The 20,206-nt window shown below is 38.1% G+C and overlaps 1 protein-coding gene across 2 annotated transcripts in view; it reads left to right on the top strand.

Annotated features, from left to right (window-relative positions):
• Positions 1–20,206, top strand: part of LOC108745834 (epithelial discoidin domain-containing receptor 1-like) — a 158,999-nt gene that overhangs the window by 109,908 nt on the left and 28,885 nt on the right. For both annotated transcript variants that reach the window (XM_018482224.1, XM_018482223.1), the window contains exon 7: positions 7,479–7,686. In XM_018482224.1, coding sequence (XP_018337726.1) covers positions 7,479–7,686 — 208 coding nt within the window. The remainder of the gene's footprint in view (positions 1–7,478; positions 7,687–20,206) is intronic.

The following is a 20,206-nucleotide window of genomic DNA, read 5'->3' as shown; positions in this document are numbered from 1 at the left end:
TATAGGAACAAATCAAGGGAAAACAAATGTGATATTTGTTTAAAAAAAAACGATCGATTTGTAATGATTGCAAATTAATTCGTCAATGTAACAAATAATCAATGGTATCCCTAAAAATAAGAAGAGGCTCATATATATATGTATATATAAAAGTAGTAAACGGTTGCAGAGTCTCAAATCGTAAGAAATTGATCAATTCTATAGAAGACTATAGTCAAGTATTCCCGCTATATTTGACTGTGCTTGGTCAGTTTCCTACGACTTAAGATTCCACGATCATCTACGATTTCTATGTAAACGAGCCTAAAGTAAAAGATAGATTAGATTTTAAATAGCTTGTTTCTATTACTAATAATTGGTTGGTATAGCAGCAGTCACAATAAACAAATTTTGTTGTCACATATTTACTTGTTAAAGTTACCGATGGCTTGTTAAGTTAACAAAATCCTTTCTCTCAGTGCACTTTGACAGAATTTCTTTTGGATCGATTAATCAGATAAATGTGAGAATATCACTATATCACTTCTGTGGACAAACATAATTTTCCAAAAGCTACATTAAAAATTGGACGCAAAAATAAGACAGACAGAATATTACATAGCGGATAAAACCGCGAACACAAGTGAACATTACGTACAGAGAATGTAACTATATATCGCTTCTATGTATGGAAAATTATAAATAAAAGCTCTTTGATCCACAGCAATCTAAACGATAACGAACTTCGATCTGCAGTATTTCGAGTACGTCGTTAAGCGCAGGTCCTTCAAATAGGGACATGCTCACGTTAGTTTTGCGCTACTGACACCGCTCGGTATTTTTTTTTTTTTTTTTTTTTTTTTTTTCCAGAAGGGTCGTATACATCCGGCTGTAACGGCAATGTTGACGAAACAATTGCCGCGAAAAAGTGAAAAAAAATTTTTGCCGCCTGTCAAAAATCTGTGGGGATGCGTAGCCATGCGTGCGCACGCATTCGCAAACGATGAATATCTTGCACAAAGCGCAAATACAGCCGCGCGGCGAGCAGTCCGGTATAAACGCCCTGGTATAGCTCTTTGATGCTGGGTTCAGTGATGATCACCCTTCGAAATACGCCCCCGTAGCATTCGTATTACGATTCAACTTCATCCCAGATTCCTGCCGAATGTATATAAACTTTAATAGCCTGTTAAACGTAAATTAGAATGTAGCCGCGCGTTGAAATTCGCTGCGAATACCGCGAGCGGTATTCCTTACGCGCGGCGCGCACGGTGGATAACATATAAAAATGTGTGCATACGCGAGATGGACCATAAATGGATTACATACTTTATAATCCGAACTACGTGGCAAACTATATATAATATTATAACGGCGAACCGGAATCAGCGCGTTTACGTACCGCGAAAAATCATATAAATTCACGTGGCGTACGTGTAAAGCTCAATGAGTATTCGCGTGATGTGTAGTGATATAAATAAAAGCAGAAGAATATAAAAATATATACGTTACACTGGAATATTAAAAGGGTGGAAATACCAACAGATTTCTTGCGTGTATGGAGAGATGCAAGGAATAAGATGATACGCGTTCGCGAATCGGTATTTTATTCAGCGGAGCTCGAGCTCGTTTGCGAGAATACTAAAAGCTCGCGCATTGATACATCGAAGAATTATTACTGAATTTATGAGCGGTGCATTCGGATCCTCTTGGTAGGGAAAAAAAGAAGGAGTGATAAAAACGGCCGCCTCATCGCGAGCGTACTAATGGGTTTTCGATAACCAATTCGGATAATCGGGGCGCGCTGAAAAATCGACGGAACCTTCGATTAAACCCAATAATTACTAAGTCCCTTATACACACATTATACGCTCACCATCGCGCGGACACGCAAACTACGATGTGGCGGCTACCACACTGGTAGCGGCGCGCCATAAATGCGCCCGGTCTTTGATGCAGCGGTCAGCGGTCCTCCAAAACGGCCACGTTGCAACCCCTTCGTGGTCGGGGTCTCGACGTAGCGGCACCTAACACCCGATCATCGTTCTCGGAATTCCCTTGCACGTTGGCTGGTTTTATGTTGGCCGGCGACGACGTCGCGCTACGCTTATAAACCTGAGCAGCGCTTCACAATGCAGGTCATTCTCGTGTTCTCTACTCTCGCTTACCATCTCTCTACTGGCGCATCTTTGACACCTAAATAACGTTTTCCCCTTCGGCGCAGCAATCCGATGAAACATGTTCGCCAGGAGCGATAATGAACCGCGATACAGGTTAGCCTTCAAAACAGGCTTCGCCGCTGGGACTGGAAATCTGCTGGAAATAGCACGCGCGGATCATCCTGGAGTACGTCAGGTAATTTTCTGGAGTGCGCCCCTCGCGTCGTAATGCAATAAGCGTAAAGGGGAGACGAATCTGCTTATTTGCGAAAAATGAATTTACCCGCGTTACTCGTTCCGTCAGAGAGAATAAGAGAAACGCTCATCACAGAGATTCTCTCGTTGTCTGATAATCCGACTCGCAGTAGGGAAATATCTCCCCCCCCCCTCCTCTCTCTCTCTCTCTCTCTCTCTCTCTCTCATTCATTCATTTGCGTGAGAGAGTGCCGCCTCGTCAAAGTGCATAAATTCGCGTGATTGCGCGTGCAGGTCGATGTAACGGTCTTCTGCGCGTTCGGCGTGCCGATTTTATTTAGGAATGCTCTTTCCTCTTTCGAATCCGTTTCAATTTTGCTGACGGACGTTTCCTCCGGTACGTATTTGGTCGAACGAAAGCGCGTTATCTATTCAACGTAATGCATAAAACTCCATGGTCGGCTAATGGAACGAAATGGAATACGCGCTGTCATAATTATTCTAGGAATCTTTTTAATATAGTTCGCTACACCACGTTTTGCGATGCATCTATAATCCGATATATAACGCTCTACGATAAATTATATTTATTCGCTTCCTGACCATAATATCGATGTGTGTGTGTGTGTGTGTGTGTGTGTGTGTGTGTGTGTGTGTGTAAGCGCTTTAAGTTCTTACTTTAATTATACATACGAAGTATCACAAAATTATCACAAATTCCTCATTCTAAAATTCCATAATTTTTTCCTGATTTACATACAAAATTTCATGACTTTTTCTAAAACTCTTAATAATATTTTACAATTTTTTTTATATTTTCGCCTTGATTTAGAAACTGAAATATTTTGTTGAAAGAGCAATTTAATTAACAGAGCAATGTAAATTACTATTAATATTGCTAAGTGCTGACACTGCTTGCGTTTAATTGTTACGTTGATAGTATTCCAAAACTTCGTAGATGTGATGTGTGATATTAAACTTCTTTAAAGCAAGAATTTTAATTTTCTAAAACATTTTAAAAATTCCCTAATTTTTCCCTGATTTCCCTGAATATTTTCAATTTCCTTGACATTTCCTTGATTTCTCCACAGAAGAAAATGAATTCCTGTATACTTTTATACTTGCATGCTATTTACTTTCATTTAAGTAAAATAAAATAAATAAAAGTCCAAAACAAATTTTATTTCGATAAAAGAATAAAGTTACACTCGTTCAACACTAAATATGGTTATATTAGCATTATTTTTTTCTGCAATGAAATCTTTTGTCAATTTATTTCAAACCCCCAGTATGCTTTCCAATAACATCAAGATGACAGAAATCAATGCTGCAGTAAGTGACGATAGCTTTGTAAATGAAGTGCCATATTTATAGAGCATTTATAGAGCTACTAATGTAGCTCAAAGGCAAGTGCAATGCGGAGACCGTTCTACTAACTGCCTCCGTTAGTCATTGCAAATAAGGATGCAAATAGACGGTCAACTTTGTCACAATGATAGGGAACGCTGACTGCATATACAGGCGGATCTGCCGCAACGGATTCATTGCTCATTTCACCCATTTAACTGCGGATAGCAGATCCGCGAATCCGCCGCGAAAAATTCGCCCGCGTGTATAGGCGTCTCTTCGTCGCAGTGACAAAATCGGCCGGCTGTTCAGGCATCCCCCTTTGCAATATAACTGAAGAAAAACATTAGGACGAGCTGAATATTTCATCTACCTTTCAACTACATTTAGAGGTATTTTCCACGAATGCAACAGTTCATTCACAAAACCGTCAATCATCATTCATTACATCCATGCACTTCCGACATCTTGATATTACTGAGGAGCCCTTATACACACTGTTGCCGCCTGCTGGCGAATTTTTAAATTTGTAATTTTTAATCCAAGAACAAATAGTTTGTAAATAATGCGATTAAATTTATTAGAATCATATAATGATTTTAGAAACAAGAATACAATTTTAAGAATAAAATATATTTTGCATAAATCTATTTACATATTATTGATGCCAATAAATTTATGCTTTCTAATTATCCTAATTAAAAAATAATGCTAATATAACCATATTTAGTGTTGTAACGAGTGTAACTTTATTCTTTTATCGAAATAAAATTTGTTTTGACCGTTTACTATTAAGAATAAAATTTATTTTATTTTACTATAATAATTTATTGTTAATCGGAAATTGTTTATTCTTGGCACTATTCTAAGCATACAATATTCTTGGATTAAAGCATTCTTGGATTATGCATTTTTTTAAGAATTCATTTTTTTGTGTGTGTCTGATTTTCAATTTTGTCATTCCAAGAAATTTAGAGTATTATACATAAGTACACTGAAAGAAAAGATTGACTGCTACAGCAAATTATAGATGATAAAATATGGCATAGCATTTTTAATTGGCTGCAGCAGCTTATTCTTAGTTGCAGCAACCAATTGTTGGTAGCCTATCTACAATGTTAATATAAGATTTTAATAGGCTGACACAATGAAAAATTGATTGCTGCAACCAATTAAAAATGCTATGCCATATTCAGCTAATCTTTCCTTTCAGTGTAGTATACGTATGTCATATTATGACAATCCACGTGCGCATCCACACACACGTTTACGTATGCATGCGTGTGCCAAAAATACATATCTCTTCACCTTTCAAGAGACTTTCGACGGTAACGTAGCATGGAAAGCTCAAACGAGTTTTATAGAGACCTATCTTCATGCATCACCTACGCGCCCACCTCGCGCCCACCTCGCGCAAGGTGTATCGACATGTCGATACTACCTGCTGTTACCATCGAATCCCGCGTCTTCCCGCCGCATGGTATATCGCTCCCGGCTGCCATTGCCGCGAGATAAACCTCTGGAAATTGGATTTACATGACGCGGATTAGGATAACCGAATCTGATAGGCCGACTCCCCCTGTCTGCCGCATCATTGGAAATGTATTCCGGGTTCTCTATAGTACGGCTAGTAACTATCGAACGTGTAAAATGCGAGACGGGAAGATATAGACATCGCGGAGGAATTTGACGACGCGTTATTATCTCACGTGTTTGCACGAGGCTAAAAGCATTGTCGAGCTTAGCAGCTTCAGGTGTGTGACGAATCAAAAATCGCATCTCTCTGCTTTCCAATTAATAATTATTCTGTAACAATATCGAACGATTGTAACAATCGCTGAGGTCTTTAAGAGGATTACAAATTGATAAGATTGCCTTAATTTTTGAAAATTTTTTTCTTCTTCTTCTTCTAATTTTACATTGCGCGACACAAAAATGCATTACGCATTATAATCAAGTAATAGACGTAAATTCTCTTTAAAAGTATTAAATAATTAAATGTTTTGAAATAAAGATTTTTTTTACAGGAGAAACTATACTTTATTATTACATACATTCACCTAAATCATTGTGCAGAGGAAACTTGTTTTCTCGCGCAACTCGGTAACTCGGTAACTTTTATAGAACCGACACTTACAAACTGTTACATGTGGCTCCGCCGCTGTATTCCTTGACAATCAACTTTACGCTATGACTTTACGATATGATACATCCCCCGTTCCAATTCCAGCGGAATACGGCGTATACAGAATTCCTCGACAAATTACTCCGGATTCGGTAAATCTGTAGTGGACTGCATAAGTCGAGATGGGGAGGAAAGGCATCCGTGAGCAGTAACGGAGTCTATCGTCCACTTAAGAACCTCCCTCGGGAATTATTCAACGTTAATCGAAACTTACGGAATTCTAGATTATCCATCGCGTCATCGCCGTCGTGCCCGTCGTCGTCGTCGTCGTTGCCGGATATTCGGAATTTCAAATGGACCGTGACTTACGAATATTCAACAGGCACTTCGCACACTCGACACGAAGCACACTTCGCACACGATACCGTTTAGACAATCGCACTGCGCTTTCCCGACACCGGCATTTACGGAATCCGATTTCGTACGTGTTGGATAACTTCACGAATCGCCATTCTTCGCAAAGAGAAAGACGAATCGGCGCGCGACTTCATTTCATCTTTCTCCATCTACCACTAACGGATCGCGACTGGCGCGTTGACGCGAAAAATGATATTTTTTACGTGGACTTTTGTAATAAAAAAAAAAATTAAAGAAAAAAAAAATCGCACGAACAGAAGAAAGGACGGATTGTAAAGCCAAGCCTGGCGAACGAATAAAAGTATATTGTATGGATGCAATCTCGATACACTTCCACTAACAAAAAAAGCTAGCGCGACCTGCACGGATAATACCTCGGATAATAGTTGATTTATGATCAGATCATATACTCCATCGAACTTTAGGGACACATTAAACTTTTATAACGTTCTCAAAAGTATAACGGCTTTTCGTGATACTTCCGACCACACGAGAACGATCCGCACTCTACTTTGTCGGTAAATCTTCTTCGAACGGTGAGGTTTTCGAGTCGACTCTATCCATCAACGTCGCGCGGTGCACACGGCATCCATTTTACCTAATATCCACTAGCGTAATCCGTTTTATTTCATATCAGCCTGGGCTACCCGCTTAACCGTAGCAGAAATCATTTTTTCCTCGCTGCGACGGGACCAGCCGCAGTTAATCACACAAATTCGACGATCAATATTGGAATCGATTTCGGTAGCGCGATTTTGCAGCGCGATCTCCATCGACTCCAATTTCGCCAGGAAGCAGCAAGTAAGGGCCTGGCATTCCGTGACGACGAAATTCCTTTCCTGTCAGGTCGTCGTCCGTGAATTTACGACCACGAAAGTAGTCAGCCCTGAAAAATGCTATCCGCGGTCAAAAATTTACGGGCATGCGATGCGGTTGTTCAGAAGGTGAAAAAGTAGCTCGGAAGGCGGAATAGGAATTTTGCCGTTGCGAAATATGTACTGTGTTTCCTCTTTCATGCCGACGAGACACTCATGCGCGTAATACGTACAATAAATTTTACTTGAAGTGCTTATTCACTTTGCAATCCGTACCTATGTTATCATTCTCGGCTTAGAGTCATTTATTAATAAATAATTAATAAAAAACCTTCGATATTAATTACAATAAACACATTACTTTTACGCAGTTATTCGTATAACCGACTAATTCACTCACTCAGAACACTCCGTATATTTTAATGTGTTTTCGGACTACAGGTGTTTTCGCAAATTGACATACTCTTCAGTATTGGCGGGAAATACTACACGGGGGAACCCATTACCTACACGTACATGGAGGACAAGATCTTCGAGACTTCTCGGAACGTCACAATCAAGCTTCATCATCGAGTTGGAAAATTCGTTAAGCTGAGACTCCATTTCTCGGATCGATGGATCATGGTCAGCGAAGTCACCTTCGATTCTGGTGAGACAAATATTTGTATCTCAAGATATTTTAGAGATACTCTTTTATATTTTGTAAAAATATGAGCTCGTATATGTTACTTCTTCCGCCTTTTCAAACCTTTCATCAGTAAATATATTTGAAATAGTCATATCATAATTATTAAATAATTTTTATTATGGAATTCACGCTTTTATAAACATTTAACTAATATCAGACAGAGAGAAAAACTAAAATCTTTTCCTTTCATTAAAAAAACAATTCTTTCTCCTTTCGAATGTAAGACGGAAAACCTTTCTAAATAAGCAATAATTTTTCTTCTTCCCAGTGTTAAGGAAGAAATAATAACGTCTAATGAAATCGTCGAAACGTAAGGAGCGCGTACCAATTTAGAAAATTGTACATTATCTTTGAACGCAAAGTCAGCGAAAACACGTCAGCGTTTTCTCTCTCTTGAGAAATTTATGAAACTTTATTCTACAGTTTACTCACGCGCGCGCGCGCATGTTTGATACAAACGTACAGTTTAAATTCAATGTTTCCAAATCTCCATAATCGTGATCGAGGCAACTAGGGCAATAGAAATTTATTCGTTTCATGAGGGTGGTAGGAAGAATGACGAAGTTAAAAAGAGATACCGCGATCCGTCATTTAATTTCACTGAATCCATCATCTCTCGTCCATCCCTCCCGTGACAGCTCCCAGCAGTACGTGCCGGTCGAAATTCCGGAATACATTAAAACCCTCGAACGAGGATATATTTCCACACCGATCCGCGCGCCATAACGGACAAAAACAATGGCCGGGAGGAAAAAAAAAGGGCCATGGGACATCGCATCGCGGACGGAACTAGGGACGAAAATTTCTGCTCGTGACGCGAAATCGTTTCGTGATACAAGCCTTCATCGTAGTTGAAGAGGTCGCGGGGAAGAGATGGCCGATGGAGAATGTATTTCTTTTTGCGATTCTGCCATTTCATTTCAATTTGGCACAACCACGGTAACCATCCTTCCGCACCGTTCCACTTTCCTCTCTCTCTCTCTCGCCCTCTCTCCGTCTTTACTCCCTCGACTACCGATTGCCGCCTGTCAATCATCGAAAAAATAAATCTCGAAGTTGATTTAAACCGATACGTGCGGTAATTGACAATGGCTTATCGTATATCTGCCAGACAGCGATTTCAAAACGGACGGTGCTCGGGAATGGAGAGCACGCGAACGGAAGAGGGAAGTAGGTGTATGCAAATAATCTATATCGTGTCTCCTTACGCGGCATCTCTACGGTTTTGACATCACGCGTACAGAAAAATCGACTGTAATTCGATTTACTGTTCACTTGATAGAAAAATCGACTTCCCTCCTCTTCGCGCTCGGCTTCCTGAGAAAGAAGCGCTGCGCGGCGAGAACGTTAGAAGACAGAGAAATGGCGTTTTATCAACGGAGATATAAATCGCGAGATATGTCTCCATATCTTGAGTGTGCACGATTTTGAGAGCGACTTTCGCCTCATCCCATCGTTCTCACATTCCGTCTGATTTAACACGGATTCGATAGAAATCGCATCTTACGGAGTTCATCCGCATTTACAGTACGATGCAACTGCCGAATAAAAAGGATTTATAATCAAGATGAAGACAGAGAGGAAGGGATGCGAGAAATACATCAGTGAGATACAATCGTAAATTGCAGTCATGTAGAGATTATATTCCGACAGTTGTCTACTTGACGTTTAGCATTATTCAGTATTCTAGTATAGCATCATAAAATCATTATGTATACGTACAACAGTACATGCGTATTATATTATATATGCGTATAACAATGTATAACAATGGATATACAACATGTCGCACATTGTGGATGTCAAGTTGAAATTAAGATCGACAATTCTAGGACAGCTTAATAGAATCACGAGAGCGATATTATGAGAATGTTAAAACAAGGAATCAGGTCAGGATATTTCTATCTTTAATATCTGAATATATGCTAACTGTTACACATTCAATCAATCAATGTACGTATCACTTACGTTTGTCAATTGAGAAGTTACAATGTAGAAAATATATAATACTTACAACTCATCGAACAATTATGTTACAAAAAATCTATTATAAAATCATCCCTCACTCTTTCAAGTCTCTCTGTCCTATCATAAGCCATTTTTCATAAAATATAAAAACAAGAAAATTTCTCAATAAAGAGACAAACGATCATAACTAAAGCCCGTATAATATTTATAATCTACTGAACAACTCAGCTAAAACCAATCTTGAGACAGTTCAATAAAAAAACTTAAGAATCAATTTGATATTCAATATTTGCAATCGCGATTTAATTTAAGAAGTCAGATGAAATTTGTAGAATTTTTTAAATGGTTATTAGCATCGAATTATTAATAGATGCCTTTCAAGATGCCTATTGGCATCAATAATATTATTAAATTGCTTGTCAATTTATTATTACTTTAGTTCCGTTTATAATTGCATTTCAAGACTGAAAATTTATTCCGATGCACAGTTTGCAGGATTGAATATAAAATTCAACACCGAATTATAAGTATAAGATCTAGCTCAGACTGTATAAAACTTTCATTTGTCAGTGTATTCATATTACGGTCTTAAAGACTTTGTTCAATATTGTAGATGAAATTTGTCTTAAGACATAGCGTGAATTTTATTTCTCGCAATTCAGTATTCAATTCTTAAGAGAAATGTACGTAAATATATGTACATATAAATAGTTTTGTGAATTTATTATGAACCCATATTCAATATATAATACGGTTTCTCATTACACGAATAAATTGATTCGATGATTAATATATTATCAACGCAAAGAAACGCCAAAGAAACGGTATAAAAGCATAAATTACATTTTTCTAAAACGATATAAATATAATAAATTTATGATAGAAAAATTGTCAAAGCACTGCTCGCTGAATCTGATTTCTAAAAAAGTGTATGGTAATTCTACGAGCAACGTCACATATTATGATACATAACAAATCTGCAACGGAAACGCGACATAAAGCTGAGAGATCGCGATCATCCCTCATCCTTTAAAGTCACCCTTCAATTTTTCTTGACAAAAGAAGGGCTTTTGCACGGAAACGCACGGAAAGCTTTTGCGCGAGTGAGCAAGTCATCGAACGGCAATGACGATACGAAATTTTCGACAAATCCGATACACCGTTCGTGACAAGAGTAACTTTAACAGCTTTTATATCGCCGAAAAACTTCTATTGAGGGCAGACCGCTAATGACACGGGTTCGCTTTTTCCGTTTTATTCACGTGAGAGTTCTTTGTCAATTATACCGCGTAACTATATAGACGAACAACATGCGATTTTTTATCTAAATCGTTTTACATCTTATACCAATCTCCGCTATATTTTTCGAGAAAATAAGTTATAAATATTGAATATAAATATTGAAAGAAGATGATTTTTTTACTTGTCTGGAATCTTCTTTATATAAAAGCATTTGTTAATCGGGAGAATAATACTTGCATCAACCATATTTATACGTATAAATAGTAAGATCTAAAGAGATCACGTACTAATGATATTTTTCGAGCGGAAATAAAATTAACTAAGGGAAGAGAGGTGAGTAAAATTGAGAAATTCTGAGGAAACCGTAATCTTCGCATTGTAATGAGAAATTACGCGACGAACTAATGGGAGATAAGAACATCCCCGCTCTTATTCAAGGTATTTACGTACAAAGGGTCGTTTGTCGAGAGGACTTAGCGACGTAGCGACGAGATCATAAAGCATGCACGAAACTCTTTGCCCGCTTCCTTCTGCTCCGCACCCTTTTTCCACGTCAAAGGATATATGCAAAAATGCATGCCAGACGGCGCTTTCGCAGGCGCATAAAATGCATAGTAAATCGCAATAAAAACAATGAAGTTAACATGCAAAATACCTTTCAACAATTCCCAACGCGGTCATTACGGTAATTTAATTATCGATCAATTCTAGAGACGTGCGTGTTAGACTACTGTATATCGTGGTTGTTTGCCTACAACATAAATCGCTTTATAATTAAGAAGAAACTTTTCGAGACTGCCGCACATGTAGGGAATAAATAAATAGCAGAAGCTCGCAGTAACGAACAGACAGACAATCAATATTAATTTAGTTATACTTCGCAATCGCGAATTGTCATCGACAGCGATTGATGGCGATGAATCTCGTGTATCTATAGACATAAAAGAAATTTAATATTACTATTCTCATCTCTTTCGCGACGTTTAATGGATGGATCCGTTAAATATTCTCAAATTACGATTATAATTGAAAGTCGAATTACCGATAATAATCGTCATCGCGGAAACATCCGGCATTGTTCAAAGTATCCGTCGATAACAACTTCAAGAAAAGCGTTTCACGGAAGAAACTCGTATGCTTCCGGCGGAGGATGTATTCGTAGATAACTATGAGCTATTACTTGTAGATAATGATATAAGTAGGCAACTTTTATAAGAGAGCATCTAGCTCTCGTTCAAGATATTCGCGTATAGAGGGTTGTTTGTCAAGCGGATTTACTGACGAGATCATATAAACCGAGCGAGGGAATCTGAAACTCTTCGCCTCTATTACATTTATAATACTCGTTCGCCCGCCTTGTGCGTCACAATATGCCATCGAAATATGCCGTCTTTCAAAGCGGTTGATGTATAGACGAGCGACATTACTGTCAAGAAAAGAATATTGAATAAAATTCGTTAATTGATGTAAAAATCGAGAAAACTCTTTATCGAGAAAAGAGAACTCATATATTATTAAATTATATGTACATTAACTCTTTATGGATGGATGACCTTATTTGAAGTCACCCCTTTTCATTTTGTAAACTACTCGTACGATTTTTATGAAACTTGATCTATGGAGTAATTTGATAATGCTTTATTTAAATCTCAGACCAAAAATAAAAAATTTTTAATGATGACTTCGATACAACGGATAGAAATTTTAAAAAATAATCTGATCATCACACACATGGAACTCGGTTTTCTTGGATAATTTTCATTTGGATCATTTTTATTTGGAGCTCATCAACGTTATGCAAAAGTTAGTACTGATTTCTAAACTCAAATTATAAGATACTAGATTTTTCTTTATTAGAAGTTAACTCTTTTAAAATTTTCAACCTACAATTCGTACGATATTAATAACCTTTTAAAACCAAGTCCCATGATAATGAGATTATTTTTTGAAACTGTAATTTTAAAATTTTGAAGTCAGAATAAAATTCAGTGATACTTAGAAATAAGACAAAACTTTTAAGTTTTTATGTTAGAAAGCATCCATCTTGAAAAAGTTAACAACGTGTTTACGATCATTGAGAAATGATTTTCTAAGCATTTTTATATGAAATATTTCGACACTATTGTAGTTAAAAATTAACTTTTAGTACTTTTTGAAAGCTATAAAATATATAAATTATTTCTTTTTTGAAAAGTTCAATATTTGGACGTAATCTCTGTCTTTTTCAAAACTAAACTTTCAAGTTTGTTGAATCGATGCATCTTACAAGTTCGGTAAAGTACGGCGAATCGCGAATCCTGCACGTTCGACGGGGCGGCGATCCATCGTAATCGCGCCTCGTTCAATCTTCGTTTCAACAGTTTGGTTGCGGCGTATCTTTAGTTGAACGACAACCGAGGACCACCCTCGGAGCCAGCCCTGTTCGATGGATAATTTCATGCGAATCTCTCTTGTGTACGCAGCGTGAAGTCGCATGTGCGTCGAATCGCCCCGTTCATTTATGAAAAGGACATAGCTCGAAAAGGGCTGACTGCGGGATAGACAGGACCGGCGGGAGCCAGCAGAAGACGAAGAAAAATGATACAGGCTAACGACACATCCCACGAGTATGACCGCCCCGTGACGGATGTTTGTAAATTACGACTCATGTCCGCGAGGGAGGAAATATTCCTGGGTGGGATTTCGAATTCCCTTGTGGAGATTTTCACAAGGTCGTGGGTCGGAAGAGAAGGGTTCCGGTAGCATGTCATTATGATATTTCAAACGAATGCCTGCAGCACAACTGTGAGAAACGACATTACCAAGATGTAGGTACAATACCGTAGTGCTATATCTGTTTCTCGTACGAGTATGACGAGAGACTTTTTTATAATTATCCTAGTATTGCCATTTCTTCCGCGTTGAAATATATATATTGTAATATCATAGTTGTATTATGACTTTTATGTAAGTAATAGCAGTAAACGTGAAGAAGCCATTAATATTTATTACGCTCATTTAATTAAAGCCGATTCTTTTTATAACATTTTCAAAAAATACAAAACGATACGGAACAAGTTACGTTACAATTATCAAGGGAATTATATTGCTAAATTGTTAGACTGCGATTCTCCTTCCCTGCAATTATAATTCATAAGAAAAAAAACATTCGTTTCAACTTATAAATATTTTATGCCTCGCACATTTGACGAGTGACCCTCTTTATGTAAGAATCAACGAGGACTTTCAAATCGGATCCGCGATCCTCGAGACTTATAGATATTCGCGCGGCTGTCGCACCCGACACAAAAGGAACTCGTTAAAAGTTTATCGACCATCATTCGTATATTTTCTCGCAATTTACCGGCGGCGAGTGATATATATATCGTCCGATTCCGCTCTGAGAAAGATAGATAATGGATGCATCTCCGGATGCAGTTGGAAAAGAGAAGATAATGGATGCACCTCTCGCGGCCTCTTCCTCTTCGCATAGGTCCTGCAAGGATTTCCAACCCCATCACCCGCCTCTCCTCTTTCTCTCCAATGTCGACAGACATAATTGGACAAAGAAATACGAGGAGACCGGCCATGGATTTCCTCCTGGAGCTAAAGTCACCCTCTCTTTTTCTCTTTCTTTCTCTCTTTCTCCCATACATTCGTTTTTCCGCTTCCCAATAATTTAGTGAAAAATGATTCACTGCCAACGATCGCTCACATACCGGCGGTTCCTTAAATATTCTAAATATCATATCCCTCCCTTTATCTCGATATATCAAGAGTTCTTACATCCCGGATTCATTGGTTCGAGCGTTATCGGAGGAACTCCCTCATCTAGCTAACTTAAAGCGCTCTTTTCCAGGTAGTCGATTATTAATTGACAAAGGCAGGACCGACGCAAAAAAAAAATGTACTTAAACTTGGCTCGTTAATATTATCCTTATAGACTACTACTTCGCTCTGCGTAAAGGGCCGCAGCGCTTCTGGCGAAGTTAATTTATCCTTATCGGACGGAGGGGATTATTACCGCGTAATTATTCGGTGTTCTTGTGCGGCTTTGTAGACCAAAGTATCGTGGCAACCGATAACGACTAGCCCGAGCCAACTGTGCTTGCGCTTATTTTTAAACAGACATTGAATCGTTACGACCATCGGGTTTATCGATCCTACTGTTTATCGGAAAACAACATCAGTTGTTTTCAATTCTTTAACTCGCAATATCTATGTAGTTTCATCCAGATCTGCTTTTATCTCATTTTATTATTCTTGAATGTATTAATAACGCTTATTTAGTTTTCTAGTGAAAATACTACTTCTCAATTAACGGTTTTACTGATACCCTCATACCCTCTGGGTACGAAGGAAATACATGGAACACTGTAACAATGTCGCATAATATGAGTTTAAGGATTAAACTTATGCACGAGTGAGTTTCGAAAATACCTGACCTACTAACAATCGCATATCATTCCGCGCGTTATTTAGCGCATAAATCGCATATGCGCCCACAGTGCGGTGACCCAAAAACAATGCTCTAACCATTGCGGTTATCCAATACCGGAGGAATAAAAAAAATATAAAGCGAGCCAAGCAAGAGCGAACGAAAAGCGGCACCGATTGCCGGTGACGTCTGACGTGATCGGAACACCGACGGTGATCTCGTCGGACAATCGGGCTTATCCCACATCGACGAGATCACCGTCACGATTAAGGTCCCCAGATCGGGAGCGAGGTTACGAGTAAAGCCAAGCTTTGTGGCTGCACTTCCCATTTCGGGTTAACGATAAATCAGCGAAGTTAAAAAAGGCGGAGCGATGCCGGCGACATGGCACGGTGTAGCGAGGTTCCCCAAGCGCGGGATCAAGGCGCGCATTAGTTGCATTTGACGTTGAAGCGTCAGCTGCATCCGCGACGCGAATTTGCACGTGCATCACGTCAACGTCCACATCTTGTCGTCGTCGAATCCTTCTCGACTAAGTTGTGAGGCAAAAGAGAACGCGCGAACACGCGATACCGACAATGACAAAGTCGAGGGTTTCATACACACACACTCTCTCTCTCTCTCTCTCTCTCTCTCTCTCTCTCTCTCTCTCCCCCTCTCTCCCCCCTCTCTCCCTCTCTCTCTTCCTTTCAATTTTTTATCCTCGTTGTTATTTCGTTTTCTTGTTAAAACATAAAAAAAGAAAATCAATTTCATTGCGTATTCTCTAACGATGATTTATATGCAAAAGATTTGTGTAATTTACCGATCTACCTGGTTGCGATCAGCTAACATCCTGTCCAATCGTAAATCTAGCTAGATACCATTTCCAAGCAGAGTAAATGCAACCAAAATGCATCTGCCGTTCTCTCTCTTGTTCTCTTTCTCTCTAAATAAAGCTGTCTCTATCTATCTTTCTCCCCCCCCCTTCCTCTCTCTCTTTCTCTCTCTCTTTCTCTATTGTTTTCATGACGAAATAATCGCTGCACGACGTGATGCTATAATTAAACGGGTATTCGGTATCGTACGGGCTTCAGAAACAATGTGTTTTAAAATACATTTATTCGGAATAAAACAGCACGCTTACTGAATGATTCGATGTAAATTTCTTCTTTTTTTTTATTTCCATCAAATGTAACGACAAACTGATCGCAGTGATCTTCTCTACACGTCAAGATAAACTTGCAAAAAAAGTGTAGCGTACTTCTTTTTCTTTTCTAACAATTGAGTATATATAATACTTACAATTTTTCTCTTTAAGATAAAAAAATTGTTGTCAATGTAAAATATCTTAAATGCTTTTTCTCATATCCTACCACTATAAACAAAACGAAATTAGTAATCGACTTCAAAAGAAGTTTTTTGAAGGCGTTGAAAAAATTTTTTAAAGTCTAGAGATTTAATCTTGATTACAACTATATTATAACAAAGTACGATATTATATTATTTAAAATATTTATCTTGATTTTACATTTCAAAACTGTAAACAAAATTAAATACCAAAATATATTATGACTCTGCTTGTTATTGAAAAAATACAATATAAATTCTAATAATAAAAATCAGCCAAAGATGAATTCAATTTTTATTATTAGAGTTTACGTGTGTGTAAAATTGAATATATCATATCTGACATGAAAAACAATATGTATTCTATAAATTTCAATTATTACTGTAAGATATAATAATGCTCATTATCTTTTTTAATTACTAACAAATTTTTATTATTAATTTATTCTAGTAAAAAAATGTCGCTATTTTCTGCTTTGATATTTTAATGCAAAAATATAAGCGTTAAAAAATATTTTTATTCATGATTAATTATAAGGCTCTTTTCGATTACTGCATGCATGTGGAAATATTTTAGCATACGTCAAATTTCATCGGATAAGCTTTATTCGCACAAATGTGCATACGAGAATGGCAGGGGTGATTATTCTTACCATTTTTATCTCTCACCGCCAACAATTCGTCAACATTTTACACGCAAATTTCGCCATCACCGATATCGCAACCACGCGCGGTTAATTTTGCGAGATCGCGCGGTGATATCTCGACACCACTGCAGCGCAACCTCCCTTTTTCAATTCAAACTCACACGACCCCACGTACCGGTGCAAAGAATGTTTAATATCAGATTTCATGCGGGATCGCGTCGAGAACGGGCCCCTTTCGTCGGGGGTCGTCTCACCGTCATGAATGATACCCGGCCAGCCATATCAAACGCGACGACGGCTTTGTTTCCGTCCGATGATAAATCCCGTCGGGAATTCCGCGACGGAATACCGCACGCGCAAAGATTCCGAGGATGTGAGGCCAGCAACGAAGCTTCTCCGGCGTGGTTTCTCCTTTCGGACCTCTTATCATCTCCAGCTGGTCTCCCTTCGCGCTCCCGCAGCTACGCTTGCCTTGGCCGTCTCGGAGAAACAGTCCCGCCGACGACTCACAAAGCGTGTGGCGGGATTGCATTCGAAGAAATTTATATTCTTACGCTAGATATTCCAGGACGACTCTCGCGGAAAATCCGGAGACGAGCGAGTTACGCTTCCTTCTCGAGAGACGTCTCCCTCCTCCCCTCGCGAAAATAAATATGCGTATGCCGCGTGCGTCGCGTTTTTCTTAAATTAGAATCTTGCCGCGACGCGAAGCGGACGCTTCAACGTTTCTGCAGAAAGTTTTTGCGGGTTGTCAAAAGTATGTTTAATATAATGAAAATAATATTTAAACGATAACGTCGGGAGTATCTTGAAATTATTTGACGTGGTATCTGAAAAACGAATTCTAAATTTCTACGGAATTAAAAATATGTCAGTTGTTTTAATACGGCGATGTCAGTCTTGAATTATAGCGACTATAGCAAAAATATTTTAAACAGAAAATCACTTCAACGGTATAAATTTTATTATTTTGATTGAAAAATATAAGCATTAACAGAAAATTATTTTGATATTTATAATTACTGAAATATGTCTAAAATATATGTATCTAAAACGAAAGAAAATTGAAAGATGAGAAAATTGTAGTGATACTAATGGCTTCCAATCAAATTTTTTTACTTTTTATTTTTAATTAGAATTTGGTTAAAAATATTTTTAACCAAAATAAACCGTCAATAAAATGCATATCGATATAGTGGAGAGCTTATTAGCCGATTAAACAAACATTGTTAAATTTAATTTCTTCTCACATTCAGCATGTATCGTTTGTCCGAAATTATTTGCTAAATGAATTTTATATTCGTTACCAATTAAAAAGATGTCAATTAATGTTGTTTATAGGATATTAAATTATTTGATAGTTGAAATAATGTACCTTCTATCGGAAGAATTATTAAAACTACCGACATTTACAATATGTTTTGAATGTTTATTTCATTTACTAATATGCAAAATGACATAAAAACATATCGATAGAATTTATGATTACGCTAACGCAGTTAATTAATCAATTTAATTAACTGCACAATGCGTTCCTTGCAATACACGCAATTTGCAAAGAACACATTGATGGAAAAACTGTAGAAAATAGCGGGGTTAGAAGGATAATCCGACCCAATCTTGCAGAAATTGCATCAAAACGAAGTTATTTTACTGCACGTAAAATGGTGAAATAGAGTTTTCGTAGCGCGCTCCCGCGTAAAAAATTCGAGCAAGAACTTGCTGGAGAATTCCATATGCGAATGCTGCACAAAAAGACTCCAACAGCAAACTAGGAAGCTACGTCGTGGATCCGTGCTTCCGTGTGCGTAATCTTCTTTCTTTTTCGTTTCGTCCTGTGTATGTTATTTCTTGCTCTGTCGGCCGGACGAGTGAAATGCAACGACAGAAACGAGTGACACCGTATTCGTCGAAATAGAAGCATGTCGACTGTGACGAAAATGGGATTTAAAAATCGTCGGGCGCATCGAGAAGTAATAATCCAGAGTAGCAATAATTCAGATAAAAAGTAATAATTCAGATAAAGAGTAATAATTCAGATATGCCATTTGGATAGAAACGAGCTAGAGAGGATTATCTTCATGTCCGACGTCCAAATGTTAATCTTACAAAGTGAAAAATCGAGATAGATGGAAAAGAACGTATTTCTCTGAGCGTATGTATTATCAATGTATATCTCTCACGTGAAAAATAATCCTTATCTATCGCACTCCTTTCTCCTCTCCTCATAATTATGGCAAGATGAAACGTAATCCCCCTGCTACCAGAACGAGACAACGGGAAAACGTATCGTATCGTTTTTCGTTAAAGCGCATTATTAAACACCATGAGAGTGACGCGTATAATTACGCTGTGAAAGAACAAACAGCGGGGGTTTAATTACGCAATTTTTGTGCACAAAACAGCCCATCGACAAAAGCGTAATATAATATGTTTACACGCTGAAAGCTCCGCCGGTCTCTTTCATACGATATCGCGATGATAATAAATGGGGAACGTTATCTCTCGCGTTTACGAGAGAAGTAAACCAAACGACCTTCTCCGTAACGAACCTTCGTATATCCTCGCAGCATCCTTAGTGAAGTCGTATGTCAAAGTACATATACAGGTTAATTATACGCTCTACATACACTCTGTACATACGCTCTCACGCACCTATATCTATCTCGCGCATATATGTTTTGTAATCCTTGTTCTTCAAAGGCAGATCTTTGCGCGCACCTTATGCACGATTAGCTTAATCTCCGCGCATATATTAGATGCACCCTTCTGTGAGGGAAGCTTCTTAATGCTCGTGCTGTGTACACAAAGTTCAAGTCAACGATACCTATCCACTCGCGATAAAAAAAACAAACTTTTCTAATAATATCTCTCGAAG

Source organism: Trachymyrmex septentrionalis, unplaced genomic scaffold (genome assembly GCF_001594115.1).
Source record: "Trachymyrmex septentrionalis isolate Tsep2-gDNA-1 unplaced genomic scaffold, Tsep1.0 scaffold15, whole genome shotgun sequence".
NCBI lineage: Eukaryota > Metazoa > Arthropoda > Insecta > Hymenoptera > Formicidae > Trachymyrmex > Trachymyrmex septentrionalis.
This window is presented reverse-complemented; position numbering and strand designations above follow the sequence as displayed.